Source organism: Mchenga conophoros, linkage group LG11, assembly GCF_057382185.1.
Source record: "Mchenga conophoros isolate Kocher_MC1m ecotype Shallow Benthic linkage group LG11, M_conophoros_male_GT1.1, whole genome shotgun sequence".
In the NCBI taxonomy this organism is placed as follows: domain Eukaryota; kingdom Metazoa; phylum Chordata; class Actinopteri; order Cichliformes; family Cichlidae; genus Mchenga; species Mchenga conophoros.
Genome location: NC_140536.1, coordinates 16814656 through 16841267, shown reverse-complemented (window position 1 = coordinate 16841267; position 26612 = coordinate 16814656). Strand labels below are relative to the sequence as shown.

At 39.6% G+C, this 26612-nt stretch overlaps 1 protein-coding gene across 1 annotated transcript; it reads left to right on the top strand.

The window, feature by feature from the left end:
* Positions 1 to 13851: 13851 nt before the first annotated feature.
* colec10 (collectin sub-family member 10 (C-type lectin)) lies at positions 13852 to 25393 on the top strand. The gene is made up of 7 exons (XM_085290318.1): positions 13852 to 14039; positions 16084 to 16155; positions 19685 to 19756; positions 21701 to 21754; positions 23586 to 23681; positions 23984 to 24195; positions 24417 to 25393. Exons 1-7 carry the CDS (start codon positions 13940 to 13942, stop codon positions 24642 to 24644), a joined length of 834 nt encoding a protein of 277 aa, XP_085146444.1. The 5' UTR covers positions 13852 to 13939; the 3' UTR covers positions 24645 to 25393.
* Positions 25394 to 26612: the final 1219 nt, after the last annotated feature.

Here is a 26612-nt window from a genome sequence, read left to right as displayed (position 1 = left end):
GATTCAAGGACCATTACATCCCTTCATAAACAACCAAAATATTGATCACTCAAAGTATAATATTTATGCTTTGGTATTTATCGTCTGTATCCACAGGCTGTGAGGCTCCTGAACTCTCTGCCCCCCTCTCACGGACAATAACCATATCCAACTTCTTAATAGCAATGAACTGGTCTGCATTGGTGCATCATATCTTTATTCTCTTCCCCCTCCTGCCCCCCCCCCCCTCTTTCTTAAATAGATAACTATCATATCTGATATCATATCTCACAGTACAATAATATTGAATGGGTTGCATTGTTGTATTTTGTCATGTTTCTCAGGTCTTTGTCTGAATTTCTACGAACATTATTGCTAAGGATTGTCTTATTGCATTGGAGTCACACTGGGTTAAATATGTACACTTGGGTTTTAAGGGGTATTTATTATTTTCTTCTTTTTTTTGGGTTGTATGGAAGCCCCAAACGCAATTTCATTGTTCTTGACAATGACAATAAATAAATAAATACTAAATACTAAATCCGTCCAGTGCAGACACATTTCTGTATCTTATATAATCTTAATAGTAGTTCAACCATTAAAAATAACTGACAGAGAGGTGAAGAAACGATTGCAGGCATGGTGGACCGGGTAGAGATAGGTATCAGTGGACAGCAGCGAAAGTCAAAGAAAGGGTTTACGTGATGGTTGTGAGACCTGCTGAGATGTTTGGTTTGGAGACGGTCGTACTGACGAAGAGATAGGAGGCCGAGCTGAAAGCGGGAGAGTTGAAGAAACTGAGATTTTCACTGCAAGTGACCAGGATGGAAAAAATGAGAAAAGAGTATATCAGATGGAAAGGTCAGGGTGAGCATTTTAGAGACAAAGTTAGAGAATACAAGGCTGAGATGGTTTGGAGGAGGGATAGTGGATATACTGGACAAAGGATGTTGAGGTTGGAGCTGGCGAGCAGGTGGAAAAGAGGAAGACCACAGAAGACCTTAATGGATGTAGTGAAGGAAGATGTGTAGAGGTTTAGTGTGGGAGAAGGATAGGGTGAGATGGAGGCAGATCATCAGAGGTGGAGAACATTTAGCAGAAATGTTCACTTGTACTTAGTGATGGACTGATGAGTTTGAATGGCTAAAATGTGACTTCAGAGAACATGGAGTCAAAACTCATTAACTGAATATATCGAAAATGCCTTGAACAAATTTCTTCAAACGTAGTGGAAATGTTCACTTGGACTTGGGGATGAACTGAAAGGTCAGACATTAAGGTCATAGTGAATTCTGGGAGGAATGCCCTAAGAGAATGTCACTACATGTTCTCACGCCAAGCTTGTCTCAAAGCCAAGAATTCATGCTCTGGCTGTGATAACGTTGCACACGTCTTGTTGGAAAAGATGTGTGAAATGTCTTGTTGGAAAAACTGATGTCATTATGGGGAGGAGCAGTGGTTAGCAAAACAGCCTCACGGCAAGACGGTCCTGGGTTCAAATCCACCAGCAGGTTGGGGTTTTTCTGCGAACAATCTTTCTGCGTGGGTTTTCTCTGGGTAATCTGGCTTCCTTCCACAGTCTGGTTCTATGTGTTAGCCCTGTGATAGATTCCTGAACTGTTCAGGGTGAGCCCCCACCTCTCACTTTTTCACAGCTACAATTACAACCCTGAACTGGATGAGTGGAAGTAATTTTACATATAATTTTATATAATTAGGACAGGATGGGTATAAACTGCATATTAACTGGTTTGCAGAGGTCCCAATTTAATTATTTACTCCTTTGATTTAATGTAAATAATGATTTGAACACATGCACACATGTGCAATAAATGTCACGGACTGCGGTGGCAGAGCTTGCAGTGCAGGTAGGAATGTGGGCCCAAACGCAGGACTTTGATGAAGAACAGTGAGGCTTTATTTACAGTGAATGAAAAACACAATAATGTCCAGCATTCAGCACCGTGGCTCCCGTGACGATTCCTACGTGAATCTCACACAGTGCAAATATTCCTGAAGGTGAAAAGATGGCCACTCCAAAACCCAAATTCCAACCCGTGACTTCTCTCTGTGGTAAGGCGCTCCGCTCCCAACTCCTGGTGACACAAACACACATACAGGTCAGCAGGTGATCCACCAACTGATAGCGAGGTCTTTACTCATTCAAACATATAAATCGCCGCTTGTACTTAATGGCTTTGACACAAAAATCCCCACGCTGCCTAGAACTCAGCCACTCTCTTAAATAGGTTGCTCCTGATCAGAGTAATCCACTACAGCTGGCTGCGGGTGACAAGTAAACCCTCTCGCGACGAAAACAAAACACATACAGGGAGATGGAGTAACAGGAGAGACAACAAAACACAAAACATACATGAGACCTGGGTCCCAGGCCGTGACAATAAAGGGTTTATTTCAATCAAACAGTACTTTTTTGCACAAGATTATCAACCTTTTTTTGTCTTGTCTGTAATGACACTGACACCACTCAGTACCACGACAGTAACATTAGCTGTGATTCTCACTAATTGCATCAATTTCTTAAAATAAAACATGTTTCAGCCACACACGCACAAGAATTTGCTTCTCCACCCTTCCTCTTGTTACAGCTTAAACGTTCACTCTTTGGGGTGATTTATAGGGTGAATATGAGAAGAAAGAGTGGAATAGGTCTTTCCTGCAAACTGTCACCGACATGAATCCACATTTCACACGGCCTTTTAAACCGCACATAACAGTCTCAACCCACACATCATAATCTCAGGCCACACATCATGGCGAGATCTGTAACGCTGCTCACTCCGCCAGCACAGATTTAAGTCATTTAGATTCAGCCTAAGACTGATGCTGATTAATACAGGGGGGGGGAACATAGTTTGTTGTTTTCCTGTATTTGCACAGCAGTGATGAGAAAGAGTCTGTGCTGTGTACATGGAAATAAAACATTATGGCTTATGAAGCAGCTTTGAATCCAGGCGCATAGTATCAAATCCACGCTAAAGACACACAATTACATCCCATTGCTTTTACACACACACACGCACATACACGCACGGGACAAGCTGTGCCTAAAGCAACACTACAGGCTCCAACCTCAGTCTTCAAAAGCAGCTTCAGCCTTCTGTTGTCATTCCATAAGTCATCCGCTACAAATTAAATTTTCTGTGTCACTGATTTATGCTGTGAAGAAAAAGCTATAAAAATGGAGATCTACGTTTGAGTCCAAGGACTTCTAGTACTCTCTTTTATTTAAAAAAAAAAAGAAATCCAGAACGGATTACTGATCTTTCAGAGGTGTTTTTCACACTTGCATCTTGACATTTTAAAGCCTTGTCTTCTGAGAGAAAATGTGTTTTGTTGTTGTTAGAATCTTTTGATAATCGTGCCATAAAGTCCAGTTCCAGTGGAGATGGACAAGCGACCCAAACCCCCATTAATCTTGTTATACAAACAGTCATCAATAATATTAAAGGAAAGGGAGACATGAAATCCAGAAGTGCATATTTGTAACGCTAGATTAAGCATTTTTGCAATACATCAGCTCCAGATGGACAACTGTTATTAATTCTCATTAAAGAGAAATTGTGTGACAAGTTAAGAGAAGCATCGAAACAGTGAAATTTAAGGATTGCTGCTTTTACTAGATGGGTGGCTCACACATACGTGGAGTAAGTGCTCACATCTGACACCAGAAACTGATTTAGGGAAGAGAGAATATCTGCAGGCTTTTAGTTACACATCACAGGATGCTCGTCTCTCATTTTTCCACTTACAATTTGCTGTTTTTACTGCTAAAACATGTCTACAGCTACTTACATGAAAATCTGTGTGCAGAGCTCAACTTTAATTTTTCTTGTTGTTGTTGTTGTATTATTACTCCTGCTTCAGTTAAAGATGTTAGTTGTTTTGTGTGTGTTTTTTACGTCTGCTTGTGTGTGTGTGTGTGTGTGTGTGTCAGACTGTGATGTTGAAATCAGTCATTCAGAGTGACTCCTCCAAAGAGCCGGCGTGAGACAAAGAGGCCAAGCTGCCAGAGAACTGATGCAGAAGACTGGGAAGCTTTTAAACTGCAACCAAACCACTTTCAAGATGTGTTCGGTGCAGCGAGGGGAATTCTCCAAACACTAATTTGTCCACAGTGACATGAAAGTCCTGTTTAAGGTTTTCCGTCATTTTCTGTTTATCCCATCAAACTGTACGTAGGCTGATTTTAACAGACTGTTAAAATGACCAAAATGACTAATTGGCTAAATTCAATAACCAAAAGAACCATAACAGTGTGCTAAACAATAAAACGACTTTACTGGAAACCAGTGTGGACCTTACACTATAGACTTATATTTATAGCAGTTCTCTGGGTAAAATGTCTTGTTTTTGCCAGAGGCCAGAGAAGAATGGACTGACTGCTAAAAGCTAAAAGGAAGGCAACAGTAAGTCACACAGCCTCTCACTACTACCAAAGTATGCGGAAGAGCGTCTCTGTACACACAGCATGTCGTACATTGAAGCAGATAGGTTAAAGCAGCAGAAGACCACACCAGGTTTCATTCTTGTCAGCTAAGAACAGGAAACTGAGGCTGCAGTTTGTATAAGCTAATCAAAATAAGACAAGACAAGATTGGAAAAATTGGCTGTTCTGATTAGAATTCCTGCTGCAACATTTGGATGATATGTTCAGAATAAACAACATGGAAGCATGGATCCATCCTGCCTTATGTCATCAGACTGCTGGTGGTGGTGTAATGTTGTGAGGGATATTTTCTTGGAATACTTTGGGCCCGTTAGTTGCAACTAAACATTATTTAAACACCACAGCCTTCCTAAGAACTGTTGCTGACCATTTCCATTCCCTTACCACCACAGTGTACCGATCTTCTTCTGCATTCTTTTAGTAAGGATCTAAAAGCTTATCTAAAAGCTCAAATCATCTCAAACTGGTAGAGCACAGTTGAGATTTGGTGGAATGGGAGATGAAATGAATGTCAAAACAACAAATCTGCAGCAACTGTGATACTATCATGTCAGCATGGACCAAAATATCTGAAGAATGTTTCCAGCAGCGTGTTGAATCTGTGCCGTGAAGAGGTGCACAGGCAGGTGCAACTCAATACCAGCGAGTGGTGCCTAATAAACTGGCTACAGAGTGCGTATATATTATTTATTTTTATATTAGGCTACAGTATATGTGTTGCCACACATGATCAGCACATGTTCACACAAGACAAGCTGCTTGAGAAGACAGATACAGTTTGCTCTTTTAATCACCTTATCCAACAGCGGACGAGGTGATTAGCAGCAAAATCTGTCTGTGTCTCTGGCAGTCTGCGTCGTCTGGTGTGTATAGCAGCGCACACAACGTTAAGTAAACATTAGTGGTTAGCAACATCCTAAAAGTGAGACCATGTCCACATTCATGCACATGCTTACATGGAAAATAGATTTCACCCAAACAATATAAATTCAAATAATGATAAGAGTTACAGTTAATTGCAGATCTATAAATTCTACTTGACATGTGAGTCTGTCTAAATTGTCACCTGACATTTTGAAACAAAGAGTGTTTGGCTGAAGATGGAGAAGAAGAAGAAGAGAAGTTTGGCTACTGTTGATTCCCCCGCTGTTCCTAAGCAGAGGCTATTTCCAAACTTGTAGGTGTAGTTCAGACACAGGGGAGGAATTCAGACTTAAGTCAATCATGGAGAACAGAAAGGATTTTTAATATTAAAGTGCAACCACAGGTCTGGATGAGGTATACTATAAAAACACTGTGACATCCAAAGCGGTGAGGTGGAGTCGTGAGAAATGGTGAGTACTCTAGAGGTGGTTTTCTCAACACCCATCTGACTCATAATATTTAATATTGCCAGCTACTTGAACACGACAATTTGCGGCTTACAGCTCCCTATCTAATCCAGCGTTTCATCGAGAGTGAGATAAAGTGGTTTGCAAAATCAATCTTCGCGCCAAGTATTGTTTTAAATCCCCCAAAGGGGTTTGTAATCTCAGTGAGATCAGAATTTGATTGAAAGCTTTCTAAGTGTCTTATAAGGATAAATGAAGTTGTGTCTGTGTGTGTGTTGATAGTATTAGACAGCATTGCTACACTGTTTGATGTCAAGGAGGGGAAATGATCTTATATATTTGATTTGTTACTGGAAGAGGTCCTTATGTCGCCAATCACTATGCTGTTGAAATGAACCTTCCCAGAAACAATTATGGAGAATTTGGTGTTATACAGCTATTATTAGCTTTAGAACAGTAAGTAATCTTTCTCAACAAAAGCAAAACAGTAATTATTATAATATGCGCAAAAGTTGTTTAAATCAGTTGTAGAGCGATTAGTTAAAAAAAATAAGTATTTAAGTAAAAATACAGCTGGGGATTTTTAGTGTGAAGTCTAAAGGGCGAAGCTAAAAATGGTGATGGGTGAGCTTACTATAAATACTGTTGTTTTTATAGTGCTGCTTCACTTCAACACAGTGATGTCCTGTGAATGTCTGACTGACAGCCTGTGTATTTTCCCGGGCCTGTGTGAGTCTGAGCATTATTAATCTGCCTCATAATAACCTCTTCTTTACAGATAAAAAAAAGATCCTGCATGAGTGCAGTGCCTGCTTACTCCGGCCTAAACATGGAAGTTGATTTTAGTCTAAAACGTCTGAAAAGAAAATTACCGTGCTTTGTGTCCATTTATAGGGTTCAGGGAAGCTGATCAAATTTCCCCCAGGGACTTTCTCCGGGAAGGAATGCAAATGATAACAAATTAAGCCTCGCATCAGGACGCTGTGGCACGGTGATTTTAACAACATACTCACACGTGTACGTCCACAGATACGGTTTCCAAAGAAGACAACACAAAACAAAACATGGATACACACATATTTGAAATTAACTGTGTTTACATTTTAGCCTCCAGTGTAAGTTCATCTAGCCAGACAGTATGGATAACATACCAGAAGCTACATGTGCACCTATGGAATATATGTAAGGCTGTTGCAATGTTAAAATAATTAGCAAGTGTAGTTTTGCTACTGCTGCAGCTGCTTTTTGGAATTTTCCTTAAGTATAAATGTTTTGTCCAGAGGGTAAAACTGTGTCCAGGAACTTGGTTTGACCAAGTGCCATGATGTAAAATATTGAAGAGAAATGCAGACACTAACATGGATTCCTAGAGCAAACAAACCTTGTTATGTGGCTGTGACAGAATTTATTTTGAATAAGTTAACAAGTTGGAGAAACAGTTAATTTAATAAGAAAAGTCAAAGCTATTTACATGCCCTGGACACTTTATTAGGTTCCCTATGCTAGTACTGGATTGGCCTCAATTCTTCATGGTACGAACTTCAATAAGGTGCTGGAGAAGTCACACAGTTGCTGCAGATTTGTCAGCTGCACATCCATGAGGGTGCCACCACATCCCAAAGGTGATCTATTGGATTGAGATCTGGTGACTGTGGAGGCCAGTTGAGGCCAGTGATCTCATTGCCGTTTTCAAAAAACCTGTTGGAGCTGATTTGCGGCATGGTGCGTTACCCTACTGCCATCAGGAGATGGGTACACTGTCATCACAAAGGGATGAACGTGGTCAGCAACAATAGTCAGGTAGGCTGTAGCATTTAAATGGTGCTTAGTTGGGATTAAGAGGGTCCGAGTGAAAATATCCCCTGATATCATTACACAGTCAACACCAGCCTGAACCACTGATACAAGGTAGGCTAAATCCGTGTTTCCACATTATTTGTGCCAGATTCTGCCCCTAATATCTGTATGTTGAAGAAAAATTCAAGACTTATCAGACCAGGGAATGTTTTACCAATCAGCTGTTGTCACGTTTGGTGAGCATGTGCCTCAGTGTTTGTGTGGCCTTCAGTTTCCTGTTTTTTGAGCTGGCAGGAGTGGTGCTTGGTGTGACTTCTACTTCTGTTTGCCCATTCTCCCATAAACTCAAGGTATTATCACTCAATATTCACTTTTTTTTTTAGATAATTCACTGTAAACCCTCAATTTGAACTTCAGCAGGTTACCTTGACCATGTCTACATGGCTAAATGCACTGAGTGGCTGCCATCTGAATGGGTGATTGGTATTTTTCTCCTGCAGTCCCGAGACATGTATATTCGTTTGGATGCTGATTCTATATTGGCCGTAATGCATTAACGAGCTGTTAAACAGGTCTACCTGTGAAAGTGGGCACCGAGTACATCGGCACAAAAGACTTTGAATGGTTAACATAATGTGGTGTAAGTGGTTTGTTTTTGTAATTTATAATAAGCAAACATGGAGTATTTTTTCCTCCCCTTCGTTTGAATAGTTGGTTAACATTTTACTACTAAAGGCAAAGCTGACATTTGATATACTGAAGCGAGTCTGTTCAGGACACTGTCATGTGGTTATAAAGGCATTAGCACAAACTAAAACCCAGATTGTGACCTTTGATACTTGATGTGCAACTATTACACTGAATACTTTGTTTCATTTGGTCCTGTTGCACACTGTAGCTATGGAAATGGTGTAGTCATGGTAACTGGTTAAAACCACTTAGGTTAAAGCTAGGATTAGGTTAAGGCGATATAATTTAAGTTGAGGTTTAGCAACCAAACAGTTTATTTAAGTGTGGAGTAAGCCACTGGTCATGGTCAAATAACACAAACTGTAGCCTTAAAGTGAAAACCCTTCTCAGTATAATACTTCCTGGAAGAGCTGGATATTGAACCGAAGTCTGAAGACAGATGTAAATACTCATCCATCACCCAAACCACAACGCCATTACTTTCTATCACACTGTTTTCATGTCAAACAAATGTTGAACTCATTTTGTTGAGGGAGTATCCTCTTTTCGTGGAAAGAAGAAGTGTGTGTCTTGGTTTTTGGGTGGCATGGTGGTGCAGTGATTAGCACTGTGCCACAGCCGAAAGATGGCTGTGGGTTCAACTTTGTGCCTTCGTAGGTTTTCTCTGGGTGATTCAGTTTCTTGCCACAGTCCTAAGATATGTGTGTTCAGTTAAGTGACGATCCTGCAAGATAGATGAAGTACTGCATAAATTTGGATTGCAGTGTAAAGTGCTCTAAGCATTCTAAAAAGATGATTTTCCAGTTTTCAACAAATCCCATAATCATGCTTTTTTTTCTACATAAATAGTTTAAGAGATAATTTTGGTCACAAGTTGTATCAATATGTTAGAGTAAAACTTTAGATTTGTTAGAATTTGGAGAAGACAAGAATTGTATCGAGAAGTACTCCACCTACAGGTCAACTGTGAGCTCACCTTTATCCTGTTAGATGCATTAGAATAAATCTATAGGTTTCAGGTCAGTTCAAAGAAATATTTTGCCCAGTTTCTAGTACTTTCTAACAGTTTTAAGATATTTGCTTCTGCCATGGAAAGAGTAGGAAATGGCAGGTAGCTCTTGAGCTCACTGGGGAACAAGTGCACAAATAACTTTATATCCAGTGTGCTTTACTGAGCTGACAACTCTTTTCAGAAACTCTCCAAATCCTTTAGGTTTCTTGGCTGCTGCTTGGCAACTCAAAGCTTTAGCTCCTGTTATGACCCAGGTCATTGTTGCCGTGTGGTGCTGTTACTCGCCACACCATGCGGGGGCATTGTTTGTACTCTGTGATGTTTGTTATGTAAGTTTCCAGGTGGAGGCTGACCATTGGTGGAAGAGGGAATGAGGCCAGCTACAAATTGGGACCTGACTGGGCCGGCAGTGTCTCCTACCAATCTGGACATGGTAGCTGTAGGGGTGGGAAGCCGTTTCTTTTACAACCTTTTTCTCCTGTTTCGGGTAGGGAAACGGGTTTTGAGGTTTGTATTTTCTTTTGGGGTTGATTCACTATAGGTAAGTTCTGATTCATTTCCAGTGTGTTTTGTTTGTTGTTTTGGCCATGCCCACCCTGACGCTCGCTACCTGTCAAGTTAATAAAACGACTAGTCATTGTAAAGCTGTGGCTGTGTGATTTACTTCTTTTTATTATTTTTCTTGTGTTGCACTCCAGCCCCCCCAGGCCAGTGTGTAACACTCCCTCCACAGATTTCCTATAGGACTCAGGTCTGGAGACTGGCCAGGCCACTCCATGGACTTGATGTGTTTCTTCTTTAGCCACTCCTTTCTTGACCTGGCAGTGTGTTTTGTGACATTGTCATCCATGACTCATCTTCAGAGTTCTGACTAAAATGAAGGAGGTTGTCATCCATGATAACACAGTGAATGGCCATGTTAACTGGCTCCTCGGTGTGGTGAAGTCATCCTCTAACTTAAGCAAAACAAACACCTCCATGCTTGACTGTAGAGATGATGTTCATTGGTTCATACTCAGCAATTCTGAATAATCACACCAACAGGTTTTATCTTCTCACCAAGGTTCTTCTCACCTTTCTCCCCGATATCCCTGTTTTTTTTTTCTTGCCCATGATGGTTGAGAGGCTGGAATGGAAATAACTGATTCTGTGTACAGTTGTGTATTATACGAAGAATGATGAATTGATTGATTGCAATCTTTGTGCCTGATAGGCATACAGCCAATCTGTGACAGCCAAAACGCCGGCTGGGTTATAAGGGATCAAATGCTTATTTGACTCAGTGACATCGAAATCTGTTTTTCCAGTCTGATGTAAGAGAAGAATAGAAATTGAGGTACTAGTGTGTTGCTGGCCATGTGCAGACTAAAGTGTCTAGATGGCACAGGTAACCGCCATTACACCCACATAATTAATTATCGATATAGTCCCAGTAGTTTGTATGTTATATCTTGTCAATATACAGGTGAGTGTTTTTAAATTTCGACTAACAAATTGAAGGTTTTGACAGCACTACTGATTAACGCTCATAGTTGACTACTTGGAAAATGCTGAGACAAATTGAAACATGACTTTAATTCATTCCATGTGAAGACTCAATAACAGTGAAAATGAACTGAGTCACTTCCTCTGAAATGTGACATCATAAAAACAAGTAGATGCACTGCCTTCGGTTGTCACTGTCTGTTGTGTGCTGCTTTCCTGGGAAAAGGGCTTTTTCTATGCCCCAATCTGCAGTACATACCAGGAAATACATGCAGCCAGTAATGGCACTCATGCTCTGCAGTAAATTAATGTGGTTCAGAGGTTACGTAAATGTTTTATATACTTGGAGATGCTGTTGACCGATTTGTCAGTGACACACGTGTGGGCAGTGTATGCTACTGCTGCTGCTTTAAAATGCTAATGGTGGTGCCAGTGTTGTAAACAGGGCTGTAAGCAGCAGAGAGAAGAAGGCTGTTTTGTGGTGTGGTTACCATTTTGGAGTCAACCCTCAATCCAGGAGTGTGAATCACATTCTTAATTAGAGAACGTAATCTAAACCACGTGTAAATAATTAGCCTTCGGGGTAGCAGGGCTGTTCTGATGTATATGAGTCTGTATTTTACATCCCATAAGTTGTCTGAAACAGTCCAACAGACAAGTCCACGCAGACTGAAAGGCTAATTAATAAGTGAAGACATAAACACGCGCACACACAAGAAGAAGTACTGCCTCTTTACTGATGCATTGTCTCATAAGTGTTGTTTTTGAAAGGCAAGCAGCTGTTTTAAGTAAAAAGCCTTCAATGTCTCCCCATCCATTCATTATACATGCACCTCACATCTGCCAAGCACCGAGCAGCAGATGGACAAAGTTAGCAACCATGTTGTGAACATAATGGAACATTTAGCCTTTAAATAGCTAATTATTTCCATTAGGAGCTGATGAGAACTTAAACCTACATAGAAGGGAAAAGTGGAAATTGATCTTTGGCTCATCAGGTAGAGACATAAAAGTAACCTTTCTATACTTTTCTATCTTATTGAGGGTCAGAGACTAAATGGACACCACTGAATCTATTTATCCATTGTTTTACATGCTAACTGCTGCTGTTCGGGGTCACAGGGGGCTAAAGCCTATCCCAGCTGTCACTGGGCAACAGCTGGGATACACCCTGGAAATGTGGCTATTCTATCAAGGGGCGTGACCACACATGATTTTCTTTCACAATCCTGGCCTTGGTTGTCTCTTTTGAACTTTCACTGAGCAATCCAACATGCTAGCAAGTTATGGTCAGCGACACCAAAATCCAGAGCCATAAAATAGCTCATTTACCAAAGCGCCCCTCTCTTAACATCATTAAATTCCTTCGCAGAAACGATACAGGGTTGGAAGCTTAAAGCAAACCGTGGCAGAAGCTAAGAGAAACTGATATCAAGCATGTGAGGTCTTAAATATTTTCAAGCGTGTGTGTGTGGTTTAAACTTCCTTTCAAAGATAACCCAAGAGAAACAAACATCACAATCAACAGCAAAAAAGTGATTAATGACTGTGACTGCTCCAAGAGTGCATCAGGTCCATGTTATTTTCTTTGAAGACTACAGCTTTTCCAGCAGTTGAAATAATTTGTATTTTTATCGTAAAGCCAATACTGGATACATTTGAAAGACTTTTGTCTCTAAATACAAATAACATTATTTTTTTAAAAAGGGCTTCCAACAATAAAACACAAAGCTTTTTCACTTTGAATGCTTTTCAAAGTGACATCTAGCCAATCAGTCCCTCGGGGAACAACAGTCTGATTAAGATGAAGTTTTCTCTTTTGCTCTTTTTTGTTTTTATTCTGCTTAAAGGACCTGAGCACACTGATGCCACTGATGAGTTGTTTTTTGTTGGGTTGTTTGATGAAGGACTAAAGACATTCCAGGAAGCATAATTCTTGAATAAGGAGATCTCCTTTTGTGCCAAGACATGTGGCTTGGACTACGCTCCCCTCCTAATTTGCAATCCCTCTTTGTTCCTTGCTCTGTCTCCTGCCTCTGCGTCTCCTATTAAGACTCATCCTCTGATTATTTGCCTTCTTTGATACTGTACTGTGTGTTGTCATCACATAGCAGCAAAATTGTGCAGGATACAAGCGGGCAAGAACCTGCATGCATGCAGTATTTTCTATGTAAACCAAGTGTTTTCTGGTCTGAAGACTCGGGACAAGAGAAAAAAGCGAGTCTACTCCTTTGTTCATGATAAGAAGGCAGTCTAGTCTCGTGTTTATTATTTCACACTGTGCAGTCGCCGTTAGGGCCGAAAGATTTGCATTCATCTTTAATCGATATATCAGGAAAAAATCACTTTCACTGGAACTATTTGTTCTGACTGAAAGTATTTACTTTTACACTTCCAAGAATGTTATTAGCACTTTTTTTCATTCAGGACCTTCGCAGTGTTATTGTGAGCTCTGGTTCATCTAATTTCCCTTCAGTAAATTAGAAGCAGTTGTTACTCCCCAGTGCTAGCCGAGCATGAGCAGAGATTTTTCTTGTATCAGTGAAAGTAATACCAAAGCAAAGCACAGGTGGCTCTCAGACGTTCCCACATTCTCTCTCCAAGAATGAAAATATCAACTGTTAGCATGTGCCAACCTCTAAGGGAGTGTTAAACCTCAATCAGAGGACTGAAGTGTTCGTTTCATTTTATTCCTAAAAGTTAATTCTGTTTATCTAGGCATAGGGTTTTCAGTAGGAGAAACATTTAATCACGTCACTTATCTGCGTGACTTTTTCCAGTCTCAGCTGATCAACGGTCATGACAATTTGCATATTAATGATCGAGAAACGGACTTCCTTGTGTTTTCCTTACCTGGATAATTGAGCATGTATCAAGACATTGTACTTTATTCTTTACAGGGTACCCATGTATCTGTCCAAATAATGGTAAGATTTTTCACATGCAATTAAAAAGTTAAACCACATGCACAGGAATGCAGTACTCTGGTGAGTGTTGTTTGACATTTTGACAATTAACTGATAAGACTGTATAAACAAGTCTGTCTGTGTGTCCTACAAACAGCAGCACTGCTTTCTTCTGTCACTAATGCTACGCTGATCCCTGCTCCTCGACCATCTGCTCCAAAAAGCCAAAAGGTTTGGATTTTCTGCAGCGGTCTGTGATGGTTGGGAGATGCCGCGGCTCTTGGTGCTCTGCGTGTTTGTAGCCATCTTCAGCTACGTTTCTGTTTCTATAGAGGTTTGCACCAGCTCCTTGATACCAGGAGCTAAAGGTAACGCACTGTGGCACTGTTGTAAATGTGTGTGTTTGCATTTTGACTGGATGTCAGCTTGATTTGTAAATGTTTATCTTTGCATAATGAAGTCTAAAATGTTTTCAACCTAAAATCAACAGTACTCATGTACTTTGTACTCATGTTTGTTCGTGATGTTGGAAACGTTGTTGTGTCCCAACGTTACAGGAGAGTGTTAGAGTGTGAGAGTGCAACGTTCTGAGGAAATACCCCCTAAATGTTTTATAGTTTAAAGAGCTGATGATAAAGCCACCAAGCATTAAATGTTCTAAAGTTTACTAGCTCACTGTCTGCTACCCCGCGGTCTTTTGGAGGGAATGCCTCCCTGTGTGTGTTTTCCATTTTATGACATCCAGTGGCTTGCTCCCCTGCTGATTGAGACAGACAGACCCTAATAAAACACAAAGTGAAGCTATGCTTTTTTTCTCTCTTTTTTGCGCACTGTGCTGGAAAAAAACGAGAAAAAAAAAACGGCCTTTATTGTAAATGGAAGCCAGAGGCCCGTCTCTCAAAGAGCTGGCATGCAGAAACTGAGATTGTTAAGCTAAAAGGCAAAAAAATTTAAAAGATTCTCTCATTGTGACGAAGGCCATTTATTAAATTGTTGAAGTTTTATAATTTAATTTAATTTATTTTAGTTTTTTAGTTATTTATTTTATCTTATCTCATTTTAATTTTCTTTACTTATGCTTTTAGCATGTACAGCACTTTGTGAACTCTGGTTTTATGTTAAAGTGCTTTATAAATAAAGGTGGTATGGTATGGTATGATATGGTATATCCAAAACAAAGTCTGTTTTACAAAAGCAGCTTCTGAAATAAAGTTAAATTATGTTTGTGATGGGCAAAGGGAAGAGGCGTCTGTACCATCAGTTACACTTTCACAGCTTTCCAGAGAAGTTTCCCATTGTTCCATCGTGATATTGTGTATTTAGACAGCTGCCACAAACGCGAACAGATTATTTGTACAAGACTCATCCAGATACTACTCACCACAGAGGCAGTCTCTTGAGTTTGTGTAGACTCACATCTGTGTATTTCGGTGGGTGACAGATGCGCATTTTTCCCAGTTTTAGACCCCTCAAAAATGTCTTACGACTTATTTTAACCTTTTTCAACAAACACAGTTTTATTACATTTACTGGTATGTTGACTTCATCATTCTTATATAGATTTACGGGAATTTTTTTTTTTTTTTTTAGACGTAAAAAAGTGGGACGCTGCAGGCCCAGTTCTTGAAATTGAACGACAATAAACACCGAATTCTGACATTTTTGGGGAAATAACCTATCTTATTGCTACTGCGACATGTTAAATAGCAGATGAAAGATCTTCATTTGATTTGACACCTTAATCACACAAACCAGGCCTTTTGCTAATTTTATGCTACATGGTTTCAGTTTAGTAGTCCACAAAATTAAATAGTTACGCAGACTGTATCACTTGACCGTGCAGTGATTTAGCTTGAAAATGTCTACACAGCCGACCGAGCTGAATTATCAGTTTTCCTAAGTACTTCTGCCAGCCTAATAGAAGCAGACTCTAAGCAGAGTCCTTCTTTCTAAGCCCAGCATTTAACAAGATATAAACTGCTGCCTGCATCAACAACTGAGGCGAAATTACTGTTTTAATAGACATTCAGAAATCTCTTAAGATTTCATGCCAAGAGCCTTTTGATCCATGGTCCCGCCTCAAACATTTCTGCTACACCTCATTTGTGCTTTCAGCTCTAAAAAGGACTTTGTGCCATTAATACTTTTAAAGCACCGATGTCTCTAAAAATTATACTGGCTCGCCGAAGACTTATTAAAACAGAGTTATTTCTTCTTTATAAACATCCAAAGAGGATTCAGTCCATCTCCTTGTGATGATTAGAAACACTCTGCCACACTTACATTAAAACTTAAACACAATCATTCACCAAAGCTCTTTGCTGAAGTGGTTTCTGACGTGCTGTTAGTGCTGATAATGGATCGCCACATTGATGGCCTTTTTGTTTACAATCTTTCTTTTCTAAAATCCAGGGGACCAAGGTGGGATTGGAGATGATGGAGATCAGGGGAAACTGGGGAAGAATGGACCACCAGGACTTCCAGGTATCCAGTATCCTTCTAGTCAAAAATGGCTAAGCTGTAGGACAAAAACACGTAGACCCCGGTAATGTGTACACTCACAAAACATGAAAGACATTTAGAAAGAAAAAAAAAGGATTCATACAACTTTTTGTCCACGAGCGCAGTCCTCATTGAGCCAGTAAATAAACTGATGTGTAAAATCAGTGGGGTTCCCCTTTATCACCAGTATAACCCAAATAAAATCTAATTTGCTTTTCTATCAGAGTGCGGTTTAGGATGGTGTAACAGGCAAGCATCAGTATAATCACAATGACTCTACATCTGCCTTAATGGCACTCAGACACTCAGTTAACAGGTGCAGGCGACTGCTCCCTTCCTGATATTTTCATTGTAGCTGCTCCCCATTCATCTGGTAAGTGTGCACACAGAGGCAAATGGAGCTGACTGCAGTACTTTTTAGTCATACGCTTGCTAACAAATACAAAAATGTGACTCTTATACTTAGTACAATTTTCCAAGTCTAATAAACGTGACACAATGCTCTTTGAAAAAAATTCCATTTGTATTTAAAACCTCTAAAAAAAATCTAATTGTCAGGTTTTCAAATCACATACTGTAAAATAGTTTTTCCAAACTCACTTCTCAGAATTCTTTTTTTTTTTTTTTTTTGAATAGATGTAAATACAAGAAAACCCCCAGCTTCTTCATTAGCATGTTTCCTTTAGGTATTGCAGTGGGGTAGAACAGCTGAAGGTTAAAAAGAAGAGAAAAAGTGATGAGTGCCATAAGTGTACATCTATATAATCACACCTAGGAAATAAAAAAATTAAGTCTGGCTTGACCAGTCTCTTTTTTAAAAAAGTTAATTTTCCTTGCTTGTCTAATATGAACAAACATAGCTAGTAACAAAACCACCCAGTGTGCAGCTTTTGCATTTCCCTGCTGTTGCAGCTTGCCTCCCTTTGCTGTGGTGTGAGCTGCACTGTGCCACAGACAAACTGCACTGCACTGACATGACATCTGTATATTTGTGGAGGAAGCAGATCTGTAAATTGCTGCTGAAGAAAGCAGGGGTTTTCACAAGGTTTTTTTTTCCAGCTGAGCTGATAGGCATACACACAAATACCTGCTCACACATGCTTAAAAAAAAAATGCATGCAATGCAGCATCCTGCACATGCCAGAGAGTACAAGACAGCAGACACAGTTCACACGTGTGTAAATATAAATGCAATAAATATAGTGTCATGATCGTTTGTGTGCACACACCCAGCTTTTATTCTATAACGTCTCACAGAGCTCAGCAGACATGTGCACGCTGCACACTAAAAACACCCTTCTTTTATCAGTGTGTGTGGGAGACGAATGCCAGGGCCGCTGGGGTCATTTTCAAAAGTGCAGAAAGCACGTGCACGTGAAACTCTTTCAACTTTTCAACTTTGCGGATATTATTCAACGATATAGAAAAGCCAGTCATTATGGTTTCTATGTGTGTATGCTTACTGTAGGCATGAAAGCAGGTTTCTGTGATGATTCTGTAACTGTAGTATGTCAGCAGCCTGACAGATGACGCATGTATTCCCTGTTTTAATTTAGGCAGTTTTACAGGAAACAGTTGCTTAATTTTGGAATGTTAAATGGGAATATGTGACTGCTAATGCTCCTGTGGGCAACAAAAACAGTTTGTTGCTCCAACAAACAACAAACTGTTGTGCTGGACTTGTACATTTTTTAGCTTGAATCGAAACTATAACTGAGGTTGAAATCTTTGCATTATAGACCAAAAAAAGTGGAAGAGCATGTCCAGTGCAAGGTTTTTAGAGCCAGTATCAACAGACAGTTTAAATACAGTATGTCTATAAGCTAGTGAGGCGTTACGAGTCTCTGGTTCGTGTATGCTGCACAGGGTGCCAGACAAGCCATGAGATGAGACACATCTATTTTTCCATTATGTATTGGCTGATATATCGCTCTGGCTCAAAACTATGGTGTTATATGAGGATCTTAGATCTTGTGCACTTTTAGGTAGCTAGAAGTGCACAACAGAACAACCTTATTTTCATGTTCCATCTCTCTATTAATCTCTACTAAACAGAAATGTCAAAAATGAGACTCCACTTCTGCAACTGTGCAAGCAACATTTAGTCAATACACTGATTTAAGATCATTTTAGAAACCAAACGCATTTTATTTTTGTTGTATTATGGCAACAGCTAGTTTCTTAGTTCAAGGGTGTTTTGAAATAGCTGAAGGCTTTATTTAAATTGCCTTAGGCCCCAAGGCTTCGCCTCCTTTATCCTCCAGCAGCTGGAGATTCCAGACGTTAAACCAGTTGGGGTGGTTGGCCATTAAAAGTGATAGGAAGGACCGTTATCTGAACGTTGAGATAGGCCGTTTAACTGGCAAGCGTAAGCACTGCTAAAACATTATTCACCTGTTGCAGATGGAATAACAAAAGACCACCAGATTAACTTTCTTCGTGTGGCAACAAAACAAACACGTATAATCACTTCTTGTCGTCACTTGTCACTTCAGTGTTGTTGAAGCATTCACTTTGTGAGTGTGCTTCTCGGGCGCTTTCATGCAGAATTTTCCTAATTTAAAAGAAAAAAATAAATAAAAATCGCACCCTTGTATGAGCAAATTTTTCCCAGCGACCTCACACAATCCATAAGAACTCATGCCTTCTGCCAACACTTCTCACAAATCACCGAGTCGAAAATCAACATGCGCAAGCGGGACATGTGAAATATTAGTGAATAGCTGGCTGTACGTGTGTGTGTGGCAAATCCCTCTAATAGTGGCAGGCTTCTCCAATGCGTCACTTAGTATTTCGAACGCCATCAATTTTCAGTTGAATAGTTTCCTGAGGAAACACTCATTCAGGGGCTGGCAGAGAGCCTCGGTCTGCTAGTTTTCCCATGCGCATACACACACACACACACACACACACACACAGCCTTTTAGTTTAATGTTCGCCATTTAGGATACATTTTTAAGGCACCCTCCAAAATCATGCACACTCCTGAGTTCTTCTAAAGACAAACAAAACAGTAAGCCAGGCAGTGGTAATCAGATTACAGTGTACTTCAATCCATTACAATCACTTTGTTTTTTAGATTAAAAAAATAAAACGTATTAATACATGATTAAATAAATAACAGTAAAAATGACACTAGAAATACATGCATTTAACAGACAGTGGATCCGACAGCAGTTTTTGCAGGGAGAGTCCTTAAAAGATTGAATGGCGTGGAATAGAGTTGCACAGATTATACAAAAGAAACTAAAATATAATGATACTAACACAAAAAGAAATTGATTATTATTAAAAGCGTAAATTAACACCATAATAATAACTGATTTTTCCAGTTTATGCTGACTTCGACCACATTTACAATATGTGAAGTTCCAACATGCACACATCCTCTACTTTTCTGGCATATGCAGACTATGTTGGACTGAAACAGCATTTTCAACACTTTTTCCAAATAATATTTCTTTATTCTGTCGCAAATACCTCCAAATCTCATCCTTCCTTTCTCCCGCAGGAGTGCCGGGGGAGTCGGGCCTTAAAGGAGAATTGGGCCACACAGGAAAGATTGGGCCTACTGGAGACAGAGGTACAACAAAGTCATTTTAATCTAAAGTTCAGGTTTGATATGCAGTTTAACACAGTTTCCTGTCAGTCTCAGTGCTTCTCTAGTCCTGCCTCCTATCTGTCCATCCATCTGCCTGAAACCATACTGTAAAACCTTACTATTGCATTACTCATTCAAGTGTAATATTTACAATAAAATAATAAATAACTAAGAACTAATAAAGTGCATCAGGGGGTAATACTTAGTTCCTCAGTTTCCAAAAGCGAGAAAGATTAATGACCTTTCATTTTTCATTCGAGTGTATAAATTTGTTCTCGCTCCAGTGCCATTAAACATTTTGATAGGTAGCTGTGAGATTTCTGCAGACGCTTAATGACTTTCAAATTGTCTTTAAGAAAAAATACGGCCTCCCGGATGCCCTCCTGAGATTTCACTGCCGCTCGCTCCCTAACAATGGTCTCAACTAAAACCCACATAACTACACTAACTGGCAGACTTAATTAGTCCCAAGACAAACACACAAGGAGAGTTTTTAAAAATTAAATCTGCTCATTATTGAGCTAACTAGACAGTTTCCACTAAAGGCTTGTATTTTTGTCTGTTTCTTTCACGTTTTAAGTTATCGCATCAAAAGATCCTGCAACATGATGTCATGCAGTTGCTCTGCCTGAAGTGGCTAAAGTGGCAGTTTCCATTGTAGTTTTTGTTTTTATGAGCAGTCGTGTTCCCCTGTCTTTCTAGACATTCAGTTTCTCAGTATTCATTATGATTAATACGCTATTAGGAAAGTGGCTGTGTGTAAGCTATATCAGGCAAAGGAGTGAAGTCACAGCTTTGGATTTCATTGATGCTGAAAGCCCAAAACTCATAAAACACCTGAATAAAAACACTTGTTTTCAGGAACATGCCAACATAACAAGATCACAAGCTCAAATTCAGTTCGTGTTTGCAAGAATGTTGGCCGTGATACAGGAGCACTGAAGAAATTCAGTTCAGTTTCCACATTGGAAATTGGTGTTCATTCATAATATAAAAACATGATAAATGAACAGACATCGCTTTTATAATTGTAACTCCATGTATATGGATTCTTATCAGATTGTCTGCAGAGCTTACATCGTTTTTGGCCAAAAGAACAACTATATAAATCTACAGACTGTAAAACTGTGGAGTTACTGAGTTTATATGGAACAAAAAAGGCAACTAACTGCAGCTGGAGGACTGTTTGGGATGAATTCTACTGTATACTCCACTGAGACAATGGAAAGCCGTATCAGGTCACATTTTACCATATTTACCCACTGTGTTTTTCCGTATTTTTTGCAAAGGAGCTCAAACAAGCTCAAATAAATCAAATCCATCAGTATGGCAAAACAACTGGTCAGATTACAGGTACAGTATTTCACTGTTCTGGCTGTTCCTCATTCAAAGCTAGGCCATTGTGATGTTTGTACTGCAACCCACTTCCCCAAAATTTGCAACTGCCATTTGGGTTATTTTCCACAATGAAACAACAGTGTGAGTGCAAATTCAGGACAAGATTTACACACAAACAGTAACATTTGATGATATCTCTCAATTAAAAATATATGTGGATGTTACTGTTATTTGGTATAAATTATCTTGTTGGAATAATTAATTGTGACCTAATGTTGGTCAAACTTTGACCATCTAGAAAGGTAAATAAATGGTAAATGGTCTGTATTTGTATAGCGCTTTACTTGGTCCTAAGGACCCCAAAGCGCTTTACACTATACGCAATCATCCACCCATTCACACACACATTCACACACTGGTGATGGCAAGCTACAAAGGCATGCGGCCCTGTTGAGTTTTCAATGTGTGATACAGCCATCTGGTGGTAGAACGTTGTAACTACATGACAAGGTCAACAGGAAGCTTCTACGAGGTTGAAATACAGCTAACAACAAAGGGTGCTATTAATGATTTTTGATTCTTCTGCAGGTGACAAGGGTGATAAAGGTGTAGATGGACCAGCTGGTTTAAAAGGGAAACCAGGTAACAGCATGCAGACACTGCCTCTCGTTTTAAGTCATACAGCCAAAACTAAAAAAGCTTTTTGCATGAGTCCTGTGAAAAACTAAGTACATTCCTACTGATCCCAGAGGAATTATTAGAGTAAAAAGAGCTAGGTGCTGCTAATCAAAATGCACTTGATTAACTGGTCGTCACTTTTAACACTGATGTCAGTTTGCTGGTCTGGAGCGCTCAGATGTTTGGTAACACAATGACACCCAGTGGAAGTCAGAGCAAATTCACCCCAGTGTCACACCATGCAATTCTCAGAGACACTGAGCTACATCTCAGCCTCTACAGGTCTTGGTTAGCATGTTAAATGTTAAAGTTCATGATAGTATAATCACAAAAGACTGAACAGGTATGGTTGTTTCGGAAGGATTGTCAGGAGAATGTCTCTTCTCTCTAAGCTGCATCTAAACAAATCACAAAACTCGAGCACTGTCCTTTGGATGGACCAGCCCAAAGTGGAGATGTTTAGAGCATATCAGCACAAACACTCATACCAGCTATCAAGCACGGTGATGATTCGGATTTGTTTTACAGCCACACGACCACGGCACCTTGCTGTCATTGAACTCATGCCTATGCCAAAGTATTCTGGAGTCAAATGTGAGGCCATCTGTCTGACAGCTAAACTTTAGCCAAAAATGGGACAGTGATCTCAGGCACAGCACCAAAAATATCTATCAGGATGGCTAAAAAAAGAACAGAACCAAGGTTCAATGGTCAAAGACCAGACCTCATCTGGGTTGGAATACTGTGGCAGGACCTGAAGAGAGTTGTATGTAAATGAATACCCCGCCTACACAGTGAAAAAGAGTGGGCCAGAATTCCTCCACAGCCATGTGAGAGATGATCAAGTCATGCAGTAACTCCAAGTTATTGCTGCTGAAAGTGGTTGTGCAAAATACTGAATCACTGGAAATGAATCAGTAACTTGTTGTGGGTCAAATGATAAAGTCTCACTCATGCAGTCAAACAACCTTGAAAAAGAATGCTGCAGTATTTACTTAAACTGTCATGGTATGGGCCGTTAGACCCAGTGTTTTGTGTTTAATATTAGTATTTTCTTATGTTTTGGGTTAGTTCTTGTTTTCTTAGTTCCTAGGATTTGGGGTCTTGTGTTTAGTGTTGTGTTATAACCTGTGTCCTCCTCCGGTGCTCTGTTTGTGTCTCTGTGTTGGTAAAACAGTCTGTAAATTTCCTGTTTTACTTTGAAGGTCTGTGGCTCATCTTGCTCATTAGTTTCAGCTGTTTTCCTGTCATTTCCTGATTACTGTGCATGTGTATTTGTCGGTTCGTCTGTGTTGGTTATTATTTCAGATCTCCTCATTAGTGTTCCCAGTTTAGGTTTTTAGTAATTTCTCGTGCCTCGTTTCCTGTTTTTCACGTTGTAAATAAACACTTACCTGCATCTAGCCGTCTCCTGAATATTGGGTCCTTTTTCTACAAACACCACACGACTGATACCCCGGCCGTGACGAAAACTTTTAGCACACCCATAAGTGGATTTGATCTGGGAAACGGAGTTCAATAAACAACATTTAAACACATTATTAATGAATTCCTTCAAATTCCTTTCTGGGAAAAAAAAACAAGTATTTGTTTGTGACTCTCAATCAGTTCTACTAGATGCTAATGGAGATTGTCCCTAAGGGAGCAATGCTGTAGAAAAGCATTTAATGATCCTTATTACAATCACTAGTCCTTGTACCAAGAAGCAGGTTCCACATTTGCCTAATTTTCTGACATCTTCTGACATTCAGACAAATATTCATCCGAGCTGTCCTAACCCCATTTGATCTATTAGGTACAATGTGTGACTGTGGGAGGTACAGGAAGGTGGTTGGACAGCTCGATATCAATGTAGGCAAGCTGGGGAATGCAGTCAAGTTTGTGAAGAACGGTAAGTCGCTATGTTTTCAATCTTTTACTAGACACTAGACGATGTCTTACCTTTAAAATTTAATAGAAGGAACTGAGACAGGTTTCTGTGTGAAAGAGCTTGTATCAAGTCTGGCCTCAAAACACCAAATCCTTTCTTCATTCAAGACTTACATTACACACTAGTCCCTTCATGTCTGTGCATCATCCTGCCACTTGACTTCTAATTTGGTTTCTGTGTTAAGAAGAAAAAATCAGAACAATGAAAACATGCCTTTAAACTTATGTCAGATGACCTTTAACCTTTGCACATGTCCTGTTCAGTGGTTCTAGGCTTGAGAGAAACAGAAGAGAGGTACTACCTGCTGGTGAAGGAGCCCAAGAGGTTTAGAGAGGCTTCAATGAACTGCAAGCTCAGAGGAGGCAACCTGGCCATGCCTAAAAGCACCAACATCAACCGTCTCATGGCAGACTATGTTAGTCAGGCAGGACTGACAAGAGTGTATATAGGAGTGCAGACTCAAACCAAGGGCATGGTAAGTGGTTTTGATAATATTAACTAGGTAGTAATTAGTAAGTCTAATGCTTTTTTGATACTTTTAATGTGGAAAAATAAAAGACGGTTGTGTAAAGTGTAAGAAGGACATATTTTAGGCTGTTGTGGGCAGTGTTGGTCAAAAACAGAACAAAATTAGTTAACAAATGATGACAAACTGTTGTTGTTGTTTTTAATCTCTTCTCTATTTTCTAAAATCAGGACGGGAGCAGTCACGTTTATGCAGACTCCACCCCTCTGCAGGGTTTTGCATCTTGGAGCCAAGAGGAGGAGCTACAGCCCAACACAAACTCCAGCTGCGTGGAGCTGCTCAGCACTGGAACGTGGGCTCACGTGGAGTGTGAAGCCACCATGTTTTTCATCTGTGAGTTCCCGAAGAGCAGGAGAAGAAGAGGAGGAAGAGAGGCAGTTGCCTCGTCATCATCTTGACCTTGACCACTCACTGCACATGTCAAGACAAGGATCAGACTCCTGAAAAAAACATTTATATTTCACATTTCCTGCAAATATGCAGACAATTTCAGTGATTGAGACTACTGTATTTGCATATTTCACTAAGAACCATTACCACCAACAAATCAGTAAAATTGTTCTAAAATTAACTAAAATTGGGTTTCTTATTTTAATTTCTTTTTCTTTTACAGTTGTAGTGGCTTTCACTATCTGAGAAAATATGGGGCTCACTTTTACTGCAGTTTTTACCAATTCTGTGGCACTGCATCGGTATCATTGAAGGCTGCGACTGTACTGAAAAATTTATATCAGGGTTCAAGAGGTTGGTTTAAGCAATTAGATTAGAGTAAAACGGTCTTGTGCTTAAGCACACAGGATTATCGTGCTATTTCACACAGAGTTACTCACAACTCCAAAGTAAATTAAAGTTTACTAAACGTCTATAAGAGATTTACAACTGCTGTACCCTGATGCTCAATTACAAGTGTCCAGAAGTACAAAGAATCTACAAAGAAAAACTGAGTAAGAAAACATGATTAGCAAGGAATGTAACCTTGAGTGTTCTGAAATATGTATTTATTGGTGCATAAGGGAAATTGAAATAGACAAAGGAAATAAAGGGACAAAGTATATAAAAGGTTTCAGATTATATTGTTCTTATTTAGGATGTCCCTTATATATTCTGATGATATTTCGTGGCATGTGAAACAGTGTAAAGTATTTGTAAGCGATCCAAAAATAATAATTGGTTAATTAAAAATCTAATAGCTTGTGTTGCTCTGACAGAAATACTGAAGATCTATGAACATTTATTTTTGAAAATGTGCCATTATGCTGCTTTTTCTGGGTAAAGGCTAACAATGAAAAACTTGTGATACAGCCTTATCATAAAACAGTCGTCTTCAAAATCTTTGAACTGCATCTTCATGAATGCAATTCCATATTACTCTGTTAGATAAATCTATTACTTTGTTCTGATACACGGAGGTTATGATATATGCCAGTGTATTTGAGAGGTAGCCAAGAGGGTTTGTTTTCTTTTGTTTTGGGGGGGGGGGGGGGTTACCCCTGCTTGAACCCTGACAGTTGTTTCAAAATTACAAATACATTTGTACCTTCTTTAGGTACAGTTTGCTGGTCAGCGTGGATAGAGTTCAACCACAAGTGGTACTAGAAATGGAGCAAACTAAAACCTGAAACTAACCCACATGAACAGAGGGCAAGTGGAAGTGGGTGGATCAAACTGACCTGGCAGATGATGGATTCTGTGGTAGCGGGGAGCTGAATAGTGCTGGATACGGGGACTGTGCTGAGATCTCGGGTAAAACCAGCAAATGAAAGGATCTTTAGTGGAACTGAATTACCATGTTTTTGTGAGAATCAAGGTCCAGTGGATCTTAGGAGTTTATCCGCTTGATTTAGCCTACTGATTCCCCAATGTCAACATCCCTCCATCAGACAATCATTATTTCAGACATTTTAGTTGATTTCACTATAAAAGAACAAAGAAGAAGAATAAAACACCACACATACAAACACGCATATATTTTAAAAATATCCCAGTAATTACAAAACAAATGAAAAAATAGTTCCAGTGTTTCCAAAAGCAGGAGAAATATCTTGAATCAAGTCATTCAGACATAAATTAAAAAGTAAAATTTCTCAACAATGTGGGAGATTCACAGTCACAAACACATGGCTTGCACATGTTCACCTTGTGTTTCACTTTTGAACTACTGTAAGTGCACCTCAAAAATGCTGCAAAACATGGAATACCATATCCTTTAAAAAGACCTATTTTAACATAACTGTCATGGCTAACTGGGGTGAGCCTTGTGGAGCAAATAAATGAGGACCCAAGAGCAGGCACTTGCTGAGATGCGAAGGAGTTTTATTGCAAAATCAAACACAAGGTGAAAATGGCAAAACGGAACTAAAGATAAT